Source organism: Heterocephalus glaber, unplaced genomic scaffold (genome assembly GCF_053883595.1).
Source record: "Heterocephalus glaber isolate CG9 unplaced genomic scaffold, H.glaber_assembly_v1.0 deba00001687, whole genome shotgun sequence".
Lineage (NCBI taxonomy): Eukaryota > Metazoa > Chordata > Mammalia > Rodentia > Bathyergidae > Heterocephalus > Heterocephalus glaber.
In genome coordinates, this window is record NW_028258412.1 from 22077542 (window position 1) to 22094431 (window position 16890).

The window sequence follows — 16890 nt, forward strand, 5'->3', positions numbered from 1 at the left end:
TCCTCCACCTTCCTTGTGATAGTTCAGACTCCTGACTGAGTGCCACTCTCTTGGAGGAAGCATTTGTCCCTTCAAATCACTTTAGTGCTCCCGTATGACAAGGATTTGGAAGGCTACCAGCTGATGACAAGGAAACAAGCAGGAAAACATGGACCTGTTTTAGATCATGAAGGCAGCCCCTTCTACAACCTTCAGCATCCATCACTCCATCACTCCATCATCTTTAAAGTTGACTCCATCACTCCAGAGCTGTGCGACTTCAGGCAAGTATCTTAACCTCTCTGGCCCCCAGTTTCCTTATGGATAAAGTGGTGAGATTAATAGGGCCTGCTAGCTGGGTGTGGTGGTGCATGCCTGAAATCCCAGCACTCGGGAGGCTGAGGCAGGAAGAGCGTCGTGAGTTGAGGCCAGCCTGGACTACATAGCAAGACTCTGTCTCAAAAAGGAAAAGAAAACTCTTTCAACAACCTAATGTTTCAACAGGAAAGTGTGGTCTAGGATAGGGTTGGCAAACTTTTTCTGCACAGGGCCATGTGGTAAAAAGTCTCAGTTGCAGTTACTTGCTCTGGTGTGGTCCCAGTGAAAGCAGACAGAGACAATAGATGAACGAACAAGTGTGACTGCATTCCAATAAAACTTTATTTACAGAGACAGGTGATGGGCCAGGTTTGTGGCCCACTGATGCAGGGGAGACAGGCTGGTTCCAGGCTCCAGACTGAGGCTCTATAGTCCCTGTTCCACTGCTTTCCTGGCCTCAGTTTTCCTCTCTGTGTGATGGAGAGGTTGCTGCTCTGCCCTGATTGGGGTTGCCATGAGGTCAAATGAACTCATCACAAGACAGGCTCTCAGGGAGAAGGAGCAGGGGATTTGGGGCCTCTTGAGATTCCTGGTGCAAAACAGGTTGTTGTTTCTGCCAAGATCTACAGAGAGGGCCAGGCCCCTGCCAACAAGTGCATCCTGGCACCTGTGACCCTGGGCTATGGCAGCGGGAGACGGGGCCCATGGCGGTGGCAGCAGCTTCGGCCCAGGCCTCCTGGAGTAATGAAGTGAGGGACAGGAAAAAAATCTCAGATGGGCTGTGTCACCATGTCACGGGGCGGGCTGTGTCACCATGTCACGGGGCGGGCTGTGCTGCTTGCTGGGCCTGGGGCGTGATGTGGCCTCTGACCTCGGCCTCTGCTTATCCCACAGGGCTGGACTCGGGTTCTGCATCCGGGCCTGCTAGGTGACCCTGCCAGGGCCTCAGCGAGCAGGGTGAGTGGGAAGCCAAGCCCGAGGCCCTGGGCGTGGGCAGTTCTTCCTCAACCCTGCACCTCCTGGGCTCGGAGGTAAACTTCCAACAATCCAGATGTGCTTGGGGATAAGAACTCTAACAGGAATGAAAAATAGCAGCCGCTGGGCAGGGTGGTGCACACCTGTGATTTCCACATCCTGGGAGGCTGAGGCAGGACGATCACACTGTCTGGGCAACTTAGTGAGATCCTAACTCAAAACAAAGAGTAAAGAAAGGGCTGGGGACCTAGCTCAGAGTGAAGGCCCTGGTTCTATCCCTAGTACAAAAAAAAAAAGACTAACAATAATCACTCGTGTAAGACTTTTGACACGTAAAGCTACAGCTCAGTGAATTTTCTCCTTCCTTCCTTCCTTCCTTCCTTCCTTCCTTCCTTCTTTCTCTTTCTTTCTTTTTGGTGTGCTGGGGACAGAGGCGAGGGCCTTGTGCATGCCAGGCAAGTGAGTGGCAAGCCCTCTACTGTGATGCTACCACACCCAACTCATTCTCTCTCCTTTTTGTGGTTCCGGGGATCAAACTCAGGACTTTGCACTTGCCAGGCAGGCTCGGTGCCACTGAGCTACATCCCTGTCCCCCACCCCTCTTTGAGATAGGGTCTCACTGTGCTGTTCCGGGTGTCTTCAAATTCATGGCAATCCTCCTGCCTCAGCCTCCAGAGTGCTGGGATCACAGGCATGTGCCACCACACCAGACTCAGGCCTCATTTTAAAGATATGAAAACTGACTGCCTTGTAAGTGCAAGGTCATGAGTTCAATCCCAGGTACCAAAAAACAAACAAACAAAAAAAGATATGAAAACTGGGGCACGAAGACTCGATTCCTCCAACGTCCACAGCAGGTGGGCAGTCTTTAGGGAGGGTGGTTTGCTGTCCTGCTGGATCCTGGCTTGAAATCACATGGTGACCCCACACAGCCAGACCTCCACTTCTGAGGATGCAGAGCCCGAAGATATGAATGATCAATTTAAGGGATTTGAGCATCTTTAAAGTTGACATCCAATCCCAGAACTCAGGAGGCTGAGGCAGGAGGATCGCTGCAAGTTTGAGATCAGCCTGGGGTACATAGTGAGTTCAAGGCCAGCCTAGAGAGACCCTGCCTCAAAAACAAAGTGTTGATATCCACAGTGTCCTGGAACTGATCCACTGTGGATAACAAGGGAAAACTTGTACTGCGTGATTCCATTCTGTGAGATTTCTAGGAAGAGCCAAATGCTGGAGCCAGAAAGGAGCACCTGGCTGGGGCTGGAAACAGGGTCTGACTTCCAAGAGGCACAAGGCATCATTTCTGGGCAATGCATGTCCAAAGCCGGGTAATAAGGACAATGACATATGTTATAAACTTAATAAAACTCACTGGACTGTACACGTGCAATTTTGAACTGAAGAGGATGTAAATTACATCTCCGTCAAGCTATCCCGGTGGGGTGCAGTGCACACGCCTATAAATAGCTGCACTCTGGGAGGCCGAAGCAGGTGGGTCAAAAGTTGGAGCCCAGCCTGGTGAATTTAACCAACTTAGGGAAACAAGGCAATGCTCGAACAAAACAAAAACCCCTCACAATCCCAATCCACACTCACAATTCTTCACCACCTGCTTCCATTTCCTTATGGGTAAGAGGGAGGGGACCATCCCCGCCCTGCTGCCCCAGTGTCTCGCGGGGTCGGCAGAGCTGAAGCCCTTAGGCTGTGTGGAGCCCTGCCGCTGTCCCCAGGCTGAGGTGCTGTCCGCGGAGGCGACAACCGAAGCAATGCGCATCATGTTTTGCTTTACACATCCGACCTGCGGCCCGCCGGGCCGGGAGCCACGCGCGGCGGATGCACCAGTCCTGAACTCTGCCCCGAGCGGTCCCCAGAGGTGGCCCTGGCCTTTCAATTTCCGAGCTTGTTTATTTTCAAAGAAAGGTTGCCAGACCGCGGGGGGCCAGCCTTGCCTTCTTACAGTTTGTTTCATGCAGGAGATTTCAGGAAGACAGGGGAGAGGTAAACGAGGTCACAAGCCAATCCATCTGCCCGCGAAAAACTGCAGGACGCTCCGGCTGGGGACCCCAGGGGTGCGTGGGGCCAGAACAGCCCCTACCCCAGAACCCCACAAATGATGAGGCTGTTCTTAATAATTACATTCACCAGACGATACTGGAATGACTGGGGGGTCTGTGCATGAAGAGAATGATTCCATGCCTGAACCATAGGCCAAAATGTAACACACAAAACCAGAAAGTTTTTTCTTTTCTTTTGTTGTTTTGTGACAGGGTCTCACTATGTAGTTCAAGGTGGACCTCAAGTCACAGCAATCCTCCTGGCTCAGCCTCCCGAGTGCTGGGATTATAGGCATGCACCACCATGCCTGGCAAAACCAACATTTTAAAAGGGGAAAATATAGAAAGAAATCTTTGTGATCTCAGGTTAAGCAAAACTTTTTCTTTTAGACATTACATTAAAGTGTTAACTGTAGCCAGGCAGGATGATGCACTCCTGTAATCCCAGCACTGCTGGGAGCGGAGGCAGGAGGATCACAAGTTCAAGTCCAATTTAGGCAACTTATTGAGACCCTGTCTCACAATAAATAATAAAAAAGGCCTGGGCCTGTGGCCAGTGGGGTGTAGAGCGGGAGACTGATGATATCGAGCGTGGCTGAGGACGCAGAGCAGCTAGGATTTGCAGGCACTGCTGATGGGAACATAAAGTGCACAGCCACATTTGCAAACGAGTTCTGCAGACCCGAGTCAGGCTTGCTGGCCTGTGCCTGTGGGTCCAGCTGCTCGGGAGGTTGGGGCAGGAGGATCCCAAGAGTCCAAGGCTAGGTAGGGGTCAGCCTTAACAACCTAGTAAGATCATGTCTTCCTCCACCTCCTCTTCCTTCCTGGGACTGAACTTCAGGGCCGTCTGACTGTGCTATATCCCCAGTGCATTTTTTATTTTTTATTTTGAGACAGGGTCTCATTAAATTGCTAAATTGCCTAAACTGGGCTGGATCCTCCTGCCTCAGCCTCCCAAAGTGCTGGGATTACAGGGATGGGCCACCATACCTACCTACAGGTCTTATCTCTCTCTCTCTCTTTTTTTTTTTTTTGGTACCGGGGAATTGAACTTGGGACCTTGTGCTTGCGAGGCAGGCACTGGAACCACTGAGCTAAATCCCCAGCCCAAGGTCTTATCTCTTAAAAAGAAAACAACAAAAACCTTTGGCAGATTTCCTGGAAAGTTAAACATAAGATTGCACCATGACCTAGCAGTTCTACTCCCAAGTAATAAAACTGTACAAATCCCTGGATGTGGATGTTTATAGCGGCCACTGAAATGACTTTCCACTGATGCCCAGAAAAACAAACTATGGCACATTCATGAAATGAAATGCTACTTAGCCTTTAGGTGTGGTGGTGGAGGCCTATAATCTCAGGAGGTCGAGGCAGGAGAATCACTGGGTCAAGGCCAACCTAGGCAATTTAGTGAGACTTTGTCTCAAAATTTGAAAAAGGAAAGAATAAAAAGAGCTGGGGATGTAGCTCAGTGGAAAAGTTCTGGGTTCAATTCCCAGTATCACCACCAAAAAAAAAAAAAAAGAAAAAAGAATAGGAAAGAAAAGAAATACTATACAACAATTAAAAAAAAGAACCTCAGATCCGGGGATTTAGCTCAGTGGTTCCGCCGCCTGTTGCACAAGGACCTGAATTTGATCCCCAGTACCAAAAAAAAAAAATAATTATAATAATATACTAAGTGAAAGAAGCCAGACTCAAAACCACTTATTGAATGATTGCATTTATTTATTTTTGTATATATTTTGAGATAGGTTCTCTCTGTGTAATCCAGGCTGGCCTGGAACTCAAGATCTTCCTGCCTCAGCCTCCCCAGTACTGTGATTCTAGGCATATGCCCCTATCCCTGGCTTGTTGATTTATTTATTGAGACACGGGGGTTTTGGGGGGTTTTTTTGGTACCAGGGATTGAACTGGGGTCCTTGTGCCTGCGGGGCAGGTGACAGAACCACTGAGCTAAATCCCCAGCCCCAGACACAGTTTTTTTATGTTGCTCTTTCTGAGTTCAAGCCATCCTCCTGCCTCAACTTCTCAAGTAGCTACGATTACAGATCCACCACTGTGCCACTTTATTTTTTTCTTGTTCAGGGAACCAAACTCTGCATGCTAGGCAAACACTCTGTCACTAGGTTACATACTCAGCCATTTTTATTTTAGTTTTTGATGGTCTTGCTAAGTTGCCCTGGCTGGCCTCAATCTTGAGATCCTCCTGCCTCAGCCTCCTAAGTAGCTGCAATTACAGGAATGGGCTAGCGAGAATGACTGCTAAACAGTCTCTAACATAACACTGAGTTACACCCCTAATCCTTGAATGATTCCATCTATGAAGCATTCTGGAAAAGGCAAAACAACAAAAACAAGATACAGATCAGTAGTTGTCTGGGGCTGGGGTGGGGAGAGAGAATTAGGGGTGGGTGTTGTGGGAACTGCTTCCGAGTGGGGTGTCACTTGCCTTGTCAACACTCCTGGGATGGGCCGGGGATTTAGTTCAGTGGTTCCGCGCTGCCTGCCTCGCAAGTGCAAGGACCAGAGTTCCATCCCCGGTACAAAAAAAACCCCCAAAACTCCTGAGGCTGAATGCTAAAAAAGGTAGAGCTTTATGTAAATTATACTTCAATAAAACAGAACAGGAATACCATCTCAAACACTGTGCCAAACACCATTTCAAGTTGTTGCTATCTTGACTCACTCCGGGGCAGCCCTAAGAAGTAAGCATTAAGCTGGCATGGTGGCACACACCAGTAGTCCTAGTCCTCTAGAAGGCTGAGGCAGGAGGATTGAAAATTCAAGTATGACCTTGTCTCAAAAAAAAGAAAATTATAGGGGCCGGGGATTTAGCTCAGTGGTTCCACCACTTGCAAACGCAAGGACCTGAGTTCAATCCCTGGTACCCCCCACCCCACAAAAAAGAAAATTACAAAACGAGGGGCGCTGTGGATGTAGCTTGCACAAAGGCCCTGGCTTCAAACCCAGTCCTGCACATGTGCACAAATGTGTTAATTATCCCTAATCACGAGGTTTTATTTCCCCAGCAGTTAAAGGCCGAATTCTGGGCCAGATGCACATTGTGGTCCCAATGGCTCCTTTCAGGCTTCTGCAGAGCTTGCAACGTGATGAATTCATATATGTTGCTGGGGTTTTTTGTGGGTTTTTTTGGTTTTTGTTTTTTTGGTACGGGAGATCGAACTCAGGTCCTAAACCACTGAACTAAATCCCCAGCCCTCATGTGAGGAATTCAAAACAGACTGAGAGGGAGAAAAACAGAAACATAACGTTTAATAAGCCCAAAAGATTCTGGGAGAGATAAGAGGTGATATTGTATCCATGAATCTGGAACAGATATCCTCCCTCAGGGAAAGAGAGAGGAGAGAAAAAGAGGTAAGAAAGACTTCCAAAAAAGTTTGTTTTGAGACAGGGTCTTGCTCTGTAGCCCAGCTGGCCCGGCGTGTGTCTGTGGATTTTGCACTCTAGGACTCAGGCAACCTGGGATTGAAAATATTTGGGAAAGATTCTACATCTGTAGTGAGCACTACAGACATTTGGGGGGGCATTATTCCCAAAATGACTCAATAGAAGAACTATTTACACATATTTACATTGTATTAGGTTTTATGACTCATCTGGGAATAATTTAGTATCTACAGCAGGATGTGGATAGGTTTTATGCCAATACTCTGTCATTTTATGTAAAGGACTTGGGGTTCTGTGGTTCAACATCTGTGGTGGGGGGCTCGAATGGACCCTTTCCAAGGATGCCGTGGAGTGACTGTATCATGGAAACAGAGAGTTTGAGCCCAAGCACTAAAAAAAAAATGAGAGAGTGAGTTGAGGAAACAAGTCCAATGTCTAATATAAGTTCCAGAAAGAGATTGGAAAAAATAAAAGAAGGGTTTGGGGGTGGAGGTGGCGGATAGCATAGGAGAGCCCTGGGTTCAAATCCCTAGCAGAAGGAAGGAAAGGAAGGAGGGAGGGAGGGAAGGAGGCAGGAGATTAGGGCTGGCAAAGAGGCTGGGAAACAGGGCGTGACCTGTCCATCACAGAGAGCCTTCAAGTCACTTCCCACCCTCAGATCTGAGGTCGAAAGAAGACATGAAAGACCAGGCGCTGACTTGGCCACCACTGCCCTCTGCTTTTCCACTGACCCATCCTACCTATGTGCAGGGGATGTCTTTATAGCACTTATTCTTCAGCACTTTCTTTCCTTTTTTTTTTTTTTTGGTACGAGGGATTGAACTCGGGACCTTGCACTTTGGAGGCCGGCGGCAGAACCACTGAGCTAAATCCCAGCTTGCTTGTTTGCTTGCTTGGTTTCTTCCCTCCCTCTCTCTCTTCCTCTCTCTCTCTCTCTTTGTCTCTCTTTCTTTCTTTCTTTCTTGTTAATTTTAAATAAATGTTGAATTTCCATCTTCATCAGTTGTCTCGTCCAATTCTTTGAAGGAGACAGCAAGAGGCTGGAAAAGACTACGCCTCTACACTGTCCCATAGCGGAAGGAAGGAAGGGGAGAAGAAAGGAGAGTTGGCCGTGGTGGTGCACGCCTGTGATCCCAGTGCTCAGGAGGCTGAGGTAGGAGGATCACCATGAGTTTGAGGTCAGCCTGGGCTACATAGCAAGACCCTGTGTCTTGCAAGAAAAAGTAAAGTAAAATCTAGCAAGTCAAAAGATGTCTGAAATTGTTGACTGCAGACTATAACTATTTTCAGAAAGCTAGAGCTCAATACTTAGAAGTAACAAAGACATTTCAAATGGTGACCACTAGGGAAGTGACGGCTAGTAAGGGGCAGGAGTGCATAGGGGAGGAGCAGAGAGAAAATGCTATTTGTGTGTGTGTGTGTGTGTGTGTGGTACTGAGGATTGAATCAAGGCCTCTGCACTGAGTTACATCCTCAAACCTTTAAAAAAAAAATATTTTTCCTTCATGCTTTCTTTTTCTTCTAAAATTCTGACACAGGATCTTGCTGATTGCCCTGGGTGGGCTCAAACTTTTCATCCTGCCTTCACCACTACCCCCCACCCCCACCCCCAGCGCTGGGATTACAGGCAGGCACCACCACGAGGCCTGCTGACCGTGTTCTCTATCAGCCTCTGTGCAGCACACGTCTCCTTTATCTCAGGTCTCCTCCTTGGAGTGTGATTTTTGCTGTGCTTGTAAAGTGAAGGTAACTATAGGTGATTTTAGTGGCTGTACATGCGTTTCCCTGGCTGCCTGCAATTTGCCCCTTATCATCTGGGAACATTCCTAATTGGGGCCTGTACTTTTGCAGGGAGGGATTGAGACAGGGTCTTGTTATGCAGTTCAGTTTGGTCTTGAACTCTCTATGTAGCCCAGGCTTTCCTAGAACTCATGATGAGCCTCCTGCCTCAGCCTCCCAAGTGCTGGAATCATAGGCATCCGCCACCACCTCAGTTGTCTGATTTTAATTATCTCTTTTGGTTCCATTTTCTGGGTATCTCTGCTGACAACACTGCCTTCTCTTGGTCCCCCTGGGTGTTATCTTAGCCTAGAAGACTGCTCCTTTTTCTAAACTTTCCATCCCAGTATGTTTGTTAACCCTGTAAAATTGAGGGCCAGCCTAGCTATCTCAACCACACCGGCCCACATTTACAACACTGAAGATGCAGAGTTCCATTACGGGGTGGGGGGCTATGTCGTATTTAAGAAATTCCCGGGTGTTGACATTACATTGCTTCTGATGTTCGTTAGGGTTAAGATCCCCACCTCCCTCGCTGGGGATTGAACCCAGGGCCTTGCGAGTGCTGAGTTACAGAGATCGTCTCCCCCACCACCCTTTTTTTTTTGGTACCGGGGATCTAACTCGGGACCTTGTGGGACCTTGCACTTGCGGGGCAGGAGGTAGAACCACTGAGCTAAATCCCCAGCCCCATTTGTCCCCCTTCTGACAGAGAAAAAAACTGGCTCCGAATTTCCCCTTTGGAATTATCTAGGGGCTGGTGTGCTGGCCGGACAGCATTTGTTCTGCACCAGGCGGCGGGGTCCGGGGCAGACAGCTAGCTGGGCTCCAGCGGGCTCTGCACTGGGAGAAGGCCCCGTGTCTGCTCCGCACGCTAGGGAAATCCCTGCGGTATTCCACGACCCAGTCTTTGCACTGATTAAAAGTCATGGGGACAGCAGCCATGACACCTCACGAAATCAGAAAGGCGCTTTGAGCACTCAGTTCCGGGCCCTGAAGAAGAAAAGTGGCCCAGAGGGAGGAGCCCCGCCCCCACCCACCACGTGGAGGGCCCACCGCGCCTGCCCTCAGCGGACCGAGCGCCGTCGCCTCCCTCGGACTCAGAGACCCGCAAGGACCACTGCCTGTCGCAAGGGTCCCGTGGTTCCCGGAGAGGAGAGGCGGTGGCGAGGGGCGGGGCAGTGAGGCGTGGCCTCCCGGTTCCTTTTTTTTTTTTTTGTCCTCCTAACTAAGAAGCAATTTCTCTGTGCCTTTAAGGGGCGGGCACGAGCATCCGATTGGCTGGGCGCTCCCGTGACGTCACGCCGGGCCGGCGCCCTCCCCTGCCGCGCGCCCGCGGATAGTCCGTGCGCGGGCCTGGCCCGGCCGGTACCCCTTAGCCTCGCATCGCCGCGTCTCCCCGGGCCCCGGGGGATGCCCCGGCCAGGGCCCCCTCATGGCCGCCGACGTCTTCATGTGCTCCCCTCGCCGGCCCCGCAGCCGGGTCCGCTCGGTTCTGCTCAAGCCGCCGGTGCCGGAGGACGACGACGACTCGGACACGGATGAGCCGTCCCCGCCGCCCGCCTCCGGGTCGGCGTCCGCGGCCCGACCCCACGCAAGCGCCACGCCGCTGCTGCCCCGGGCCGGCTCGGGGCGCGAGGAGCCTCCGCGCAGCCAGCAGATCATCCACAGCGGCCACTTCATGGTGTCGTCGCCGCACCGCGAGCACCCGCCCAAGAAGGGCTACGATTTCGACACGGTCAACAAGCAGACGTGCCAGACCTACAGCTTCGGCAAGACCAGCTCCTGCCACCTGTCCATCGACGCTTCGCTCACCAAGCTCTTCGAGTGCATGACCCTGGCCTACAGGTAGGACTGGCGGACCCACGGCCCTGCGGGGCTTCCCTTTGACACGACGGAGGGCCGGGCCGCCAGGACCCCGGGGATGCACGCGTTCCGTGGGGAGGATGTGTGCGGCCGGGGTCCCCACCGCTGGGGGAAGCGCCGCCGTCCTGCTCTCCTGCGGCAGCTGTGCTCTGCTTCTTCCGGCTTCTCGCTCTGCATCCAGGCCTTGCCCCTAGGGTCGGGGGCACAGGTCTGGGACCAGAGGAGGTGCGGATGCGGGCTGCACCTCGTGTTACTCGGCGCTGCCTGTCCCGTCCCCTGAGTGTGCAGTAGCCAGCGGTGGAGAAGACCGCCTGTCTAAGCCATCTGTGACCCTGGCTCCATTATTTAACGATTGTGTAACGCCTTGGAGCCTGCTTCCTCCTTTAGAGGATGCCCGTAGTGTGTGCCTCCCAGGGGCTCTTGTGGGGATGGACTGAGATAAAGTGCTTATTCCGGTGCCTGCGCAGTTAGGCGCTCCATAAATGTTAGCTACTTTTGGAGGGGGGCTCGGTACTGGGGTTTGAACCCAAGACCTTTCCACTGAGCTATATCCCCACCCCCAACCCCCTTTTTGTTTGTTTGTTTGTCTTGGTATCGGGGATCGAACTCTGGACCTTGTGCTTGTGAGGAAGACTTCGGCACCCCTGAGCTAAATCCCCAGCCCTTGTACTTTTAATTTGGAGACAAGTTCTTGCCAATTTGCTAAGTTTCCCGGGGCTGGAACTTGGCAGTCTTCTTGCTTTAGCCTCCCAGAGTGCAGGGATTAAAATGTGAACTACTTTTCATATTGTACCTGTGCTAAGAGATTGGGCCACTTTACAACCCACTTATTGGAAGGCCCTGGAGGAGGGCCCTGGGGATCCTAGGAAGACTTTTGGAGGTGCCAACTGTCCTCCTAGTAAGTTGGAGGAATTTCTGGCTGCCCTGAAACATTATGTACGGGAGATGACAGTGTCCAGGCCAGACATCCCAGATACCATCCAACACTTCAACGCAATTTGTTTTCTGCTGTTATTTCTTTTTTTTTTTTTTGGTATCGGGGATCGAACTTGGGACCTTGCACTTTTGAGGCAGGCGCCAGAACCACTGAGCTAAATCCCCGGCCCTGTTATTTCTATTTTTTTGAGACAGGGTCTTAACTCTGGAATCCAGGCTGGCCTTGAACTCACTATGTAGCCCAGGCTGGCCTTAAACCCATGGCAGTCTTCCTGCCTCAGGCTCCTGGATGCTGATATTACAGGCATATAGCACCGCACCATGCTGGAGATCCCTTTTTTCCAAGTAAAAGAAATGCCTGGCCCTCCAGGGTTAAAACCTCTCTCTGCTCTCTCCTTTCCCCAGGGTTGCATTAGGTATTTGCTTCAGGTGACTTCAGTTCTTTGGACTGGCTGCAGGGCCTGAGCAGCCCAGCCCCGAAGAGCTGGTGATGAGATCTCTGCTGAGCTGGGCTTCCTGCATTAGTATCCTTAGTATCTGCCCGGCTCTGGCTGCTTAACTTTGCTTTGCTGGCAGCCCAGGAAATGTCCTTCGAGACTCCAGCAGCCTTGTGAAAAAGAGTAGGAACATTCCTCTGACCCCTGTTTGGGAGAGTAATGAGCTGCTCAGATAAATCCCAGTTAAAACATTATGCCTTACCTGGATTTAAAATACTAGCTCCTTGGCCTTGGATGGCATTTTCCCCTGTGGAGTAAATGATCAGTTGGCTTGTTCATTTGTTATGTTCCCGAAACAAAGCCCTTGCCTGTCCCTCTTGTGCAGTCTGCCCTCCTGCGCCCCTGACGTGGCACATTGGGCAGTCTCCACTCTGGTTCTCAGGTCTTGCCAGCCCAGGCTGGCACCGAGCCTGTGAAGATGTTCTGCTTTTAAAAGGACAGATGGCCCTGAGCTTGCAGCCTGGGCGCCCTTCAGTCTCATATTTTGAGCACTTGCATTGGCATCAGGCTCCACTGGGTTGTAGCATAAACTCTGCTTTGAAAAAGCCTTTTCAAACAGAACTGGAGGTGAAAGACAAGAATGTGTTTTATTAAGAGAACTTAATCCTCTTCTTTAATATAAACTTCTTCATGTAAAGGGGAGAAGAAATGCCGGAGTCACAGGCGATGCGGGCTAGAAAGCCCTCGCTAAGTAAGCTCTGCTAGGAAAGAATGAGCCGGGCTCCCCTTTGCCCTTCTTTGGGTAACCTGAAGGCTTCTGAGTACACCAGGGAATTTAGTAATGACCTGTTTATTCCCATTTCTTTCAAAATATTTCGGTAACTGGCCGTTGGCCAGTCAACTTTCTTTTCTTTTCTTTCATCTCCAACCCTTTTTATTTTTTATTTTTTCAGTCACCTTTCTTGATTGCAGAACGGACTGCTGATTTGGGGGAGCTTGCCCAGCTGTTAGGCTCCCAGCTCAGCCGGCTGTGCTGCTTGCTTGCTGGCCCTGCTCCCCCACTGAGGGCTGGCAGCTCTGTCTGGCAGGGTCTCACTGAGGTCCTCTCTGTCTCTGTGTGAGGCTGAGTTTAGCCAGCAGTGTGGAATTTGGTACAGATTGACAGAAGCTGGAGAGGAGAAGTTTGGCCTGACAACTACCTGCTGGTTTCCGGAGAAGTCGGTTAGGTGCAGTGGGAGAAGGGCCAGCCTCAGAGCTGGGCTCACTTCCCGTTCAGCCAGGTCAGCGCCTTGGCCACTGCCCTCCCCTGGTCTCCTGCTCTGGCTAGAGAAAGGCCAGCTGGTCTTCTCCTCTCCTCTGTGCGACTGTTTCTGGCCTCCGTCCTTTCTAACTTCAGCTTCCTGTCTGTCCCCTGGCCTCTTGGTTCTGGCTGCTTAACCCTCCCTGGTACACTCTGTGCTGTGCTGCTTTTTTTTTTTTTTCTCTTGCTTTGGTTTCCTGTTAACTGCTGCCTCCCAGCTGTTTCCAGATGAGGTTCAGCAGCTCTTTGGGGAGGAACCAAGTGCAGGGGAAGTTGTGGTTATTTTTTACCCAGTCTGGAGAATTGGAATCAGGATCCTGAGCATGCAAAGGCTTTCATTCCTGACGTCTGGCCAGGGCTGAGTTTGGAGGAATGGGCTGTCTGGGGACTCAGCCTGCTCAGCAGCCCGTCTGTCTGGGAGGTTACTGTGCAGGTGGGATTCCATTTGTTGTCAGGATGTCTTACAGCATGTGCTCAAGTGTAGCTGCCTGGAGGGGAGGAGGTTGTCTTTCCCAAGGGAAATTTAGGCAGTAGAGCTGGGATTTAACTCAGAGGCACCGTGTCTGCCTTGCAAGCGCAAGGTCCTAAGTTCGATCCCTGGTCCCGGGGTGTAGGGTGGGGGAATTTAGGCGGTACATAGTGGGGAGAACAGCCTGTGGCTTGCCTCTCCCAACCTCCTGTCTGCTCTCTCCAGTGGGTGGATAAGACTTCCTTGCAGGTGGAAGTGAGGATTAACTGAGATCATGTCTGTGAATGTGTCTGGTACCTGGCACAATACAGGCAAGAGGAGGTCTGCCCAGCTGAAATTTGAGGTGGAGGATGGTGGAATTTCAGTCCTGCATCCTTGTTTAGTTGACAGTGACTGGGATCCCAAGTCTCCCATCTGTAACCTGAAAAATGTGCCCCCTGGGATCTTTTCTTGGAGTACAGCTTTCAGCTGCCTGCCTGACCCATGCTAAATGGGAGCTTTCTTGACTTCCTGGTCCTTTCCTAGCCCCACAATGGAGCTGTGTACTGTGGAATAGTTCATGGTTCCCACCCTCTTAACATTTTAAGGAATGTCACACATGTGCGCTTCCCACCCAGTTTCTGAACACATCTAGTGTGGAGCTTTCTGTGTCTGGGTTTGGTTTCACTTCTCTACCTTTTTATTAATCCCTTGTCAGGGAGGCTCAGTGTGAATGTTTCATAGGGTAGGAGAAGGAGAAGGAGAAGGACTTTTTATGTAGAGATCAGCAGTAGTTATCCGGAAAGTGACTTTCCCCTTGAGTGGATGTTTGAGGAGACTTCAGTCAGGAGCTGCAGGTGAGCCCTGGGATGTGGGTTTCCAGGCTGTGGCCCCCACATGTGCGCCCTGTGTGGTACCCTTTGTTCAGGACTCAAGGCCAGAGGCTGTCCGGGAAGCAAGGGATAACAAAGCCTAAAAGGTTTAGAGCACTGTGTCCTTCAAATTCTAAATTTTCAGTGGAGGAGCCTTTGAATGATGGGCTTGGTAACTAGTTGTAAATGGGAGTCATTCACACAAGGGACGAGTTTTACCCCTCGACTTCCATGCCAAAGATAAGCCATGTTCTTCTCCTGTACTCTCACTAGTCTTTAGTGACTATATAGTGTGCCCTTCAAGGGCGTGCATTAGCCTGTCATCTCAGCACTCAAGAGGATGAGGCAGGAGGATCGCTTGGGTTGAGTAGTTTGAGACCAGCCTGGTCAACACAGTGAGAACCTGTCTCAAAAGAAAAGGAGGGTGCTGACTGTGAGGACAGGTGAAAATGACAGTGCCTCCCAAGGGGCCGTCAAACTAGGGGTGGGAGCCAGACACAGGCAGTAGGGGCTGTGGTAACAGTGTGAACTAGGTCTGCGGCAGGACTGAGGAAGCGAGCGTGCTCCCGCCTGAGTGTGCTGCGGAACTGGGGCCTGTGTGGACAGTTTTGCTGACACCAGGTTCAATGCTTATCTCCCCTTCCCTGGGTTAACAGTCAGAAAGCATGGCTCCTAGCCAGTCATGGTGACGCACTACAGGCATGTGTCATCCCAGCACTCTGGGAAGCAGGAGGATGGAAAGTTTGAGCCCAGCCTGGACAATTTAGTGAGACCCTGTCTCAAAAAATGAAAAATCCTGGAGAGTAGCTCAATGCAGGGCCCTCAGTTCAATTAGCAGCACCAGTATTTGTCTTCTCCCATTTGGTAGTCCAGGGCCAAGCTTCCCTTTTACATCATCTGGTTAACTGGTTAACTGCCTGCCAGATGAAAGGCCGGAGAGGATAGGGGAGCACTTGGAGGGTTACTTGCTAGGGTGAGAGGAGAATCGGTACTAACTGAGCAGTGGTGGCAAACTTATGGCACAGTTCGTTATTGTGGTTTTAAGACAAAAGATGTTAATGTAGAGTTGTTTTTCCTAAAGTAAGACCTCAGTATTCAGGTTTAATTGCGGTGTTGGCAGTTTGCAATAAATAGTGGGTTTTGGGTCGCAGTTTGGCACTTGGTCTCTAAAAGTTTCGCCATCCATGCTGCTCGAGTCTTGTTGTGACCTTAAGCAGTTCCCACAACAACACACCAGGGCCGAGGTGGTGGAATCCATGGTTTTTTAGCTCATGGAAAGCAAACGTGAGCTCAGAAGGTAATTTGCTGTCCCTGAGGTAATTCCACCTGTCCAAGGAGAAATCTCTTGCGCTGAAAAGTCACCTGCCTCATCCCCTCCCAGGAGCCCAGCCTTGTGTTAGGAAGGGAGCTGCCAGTGCTTCCACTCCTGGGGACATGAAGGCCTCCCCTTGCCCTTCCCCTGTGACATTCTGCTTCCCTCAAGGCCCGGCCAAGCACCTGGGCTGGCTCTCACCTCCCCAGCGAGTGAGTATGCATGCATCCCTCTGCAGGCACACCTTACCTGACCTCACCTTGTGTGGGACTGTGTGTACCCGACCTATCTGCTGCCCTCACATGTGACCTTCTCGGGAGCCCCACAGCGTCACACAGAGACTGGGCCATTGAGGAATACTCAAGGTGTGATAAAAATACATGAATGCTTCAACTTTAAAAAAATCGTTACAGTGAAAGACCTGTTGCGATTAACCTCCCTCAAAATCCTCCTCCTTGGGCCGGGGATTTAGCTCAGTGGTTCTGCCACCTCCCCTGCAAGCGCAAGGACCCGAGTTCGATCCCTGGTACCAAAAGAAAAAAAAGATCCTCCTCCTTGCTTCAGACACACTTGTCCCATCGTCCTCACCGCTTGCTGAAGCAGTTCTGGAGTCCTCTTCCTCAAGGGTTTTTAGTTGTACTGTATTGTGGAGGTTGCCTTGATTTCCTGGAATTGATTAAAACTGTTTACCTTTCCTGGTTGTTTTGCCTTTGGGGAAGAGCCAGAAGTCTCACGGCGCCAGATCTGGGGAAAGGTAAATGAGGGCGCTGCTTCAGAGAGCGGCAGGAGCCGTGGGGGTGGGGTAGGGTTCCAGGGGCTGTTCACGGCAACTTGTCTCTTACTGTCACGCACTTGTAGACGTTCACTGTATGTTTTGATCATACCTCGTATTGAATTACAAAGGGACGCCGGCAGCCACCTTTATGTTGTTGAGTGTTCGACTCTGCCAAGGCAGCGTGTGCAGAGTGCTTCAGGTGGTGTTGGTGTGCAGTGGCACAGCAGGAAAGCTTTTACCGGGTGCTCTCGGTATTTCATTGTGGTGTACCGGCACCTCAGACATACCTGTGTCCCAGTCCATGTAACCTGCAAGCGTGTTACCTGGTGTGTTAGTCACTGTCTGTCACTAGGACAAAATAGCCGACATATACACCTTAAAGGGGTGGAGGTTTATTTTGGCCCACGGTCTCTGAGGTGTCAGCTCGT

At 50.9% G+C, this 16890-nt stretch overlaps 1 protein-coding gene across 3 annotated transcripts in view; it reads left to right on the forward strand.

Moving 5' to 3' along the window:
- Positions 1 to 9823: 9823 nt before the first annotated feature.
- Mlxip (MLX interacting protein) overlaps positions 9824 to 16890 on the forward strand; it is a 48223-nt gene continuing 41156 nt past the window's right edge. For all 3 annotated transcript variants that reach the window (XM_004843881.3, XM_087198506.1, XM_004843882.3), the window contains exon 1: positions 9824 to 10364. In XM_004843881.3, coding sequence (XP_004843938.2) covers positions 9952 to 10364 — 413 coding nt within the window. In that variant the 5' untranslated portion in view covers positions 9824 to 9951. The remainder of the gene's footprint in view (positions 10365 to 16890) is intronic.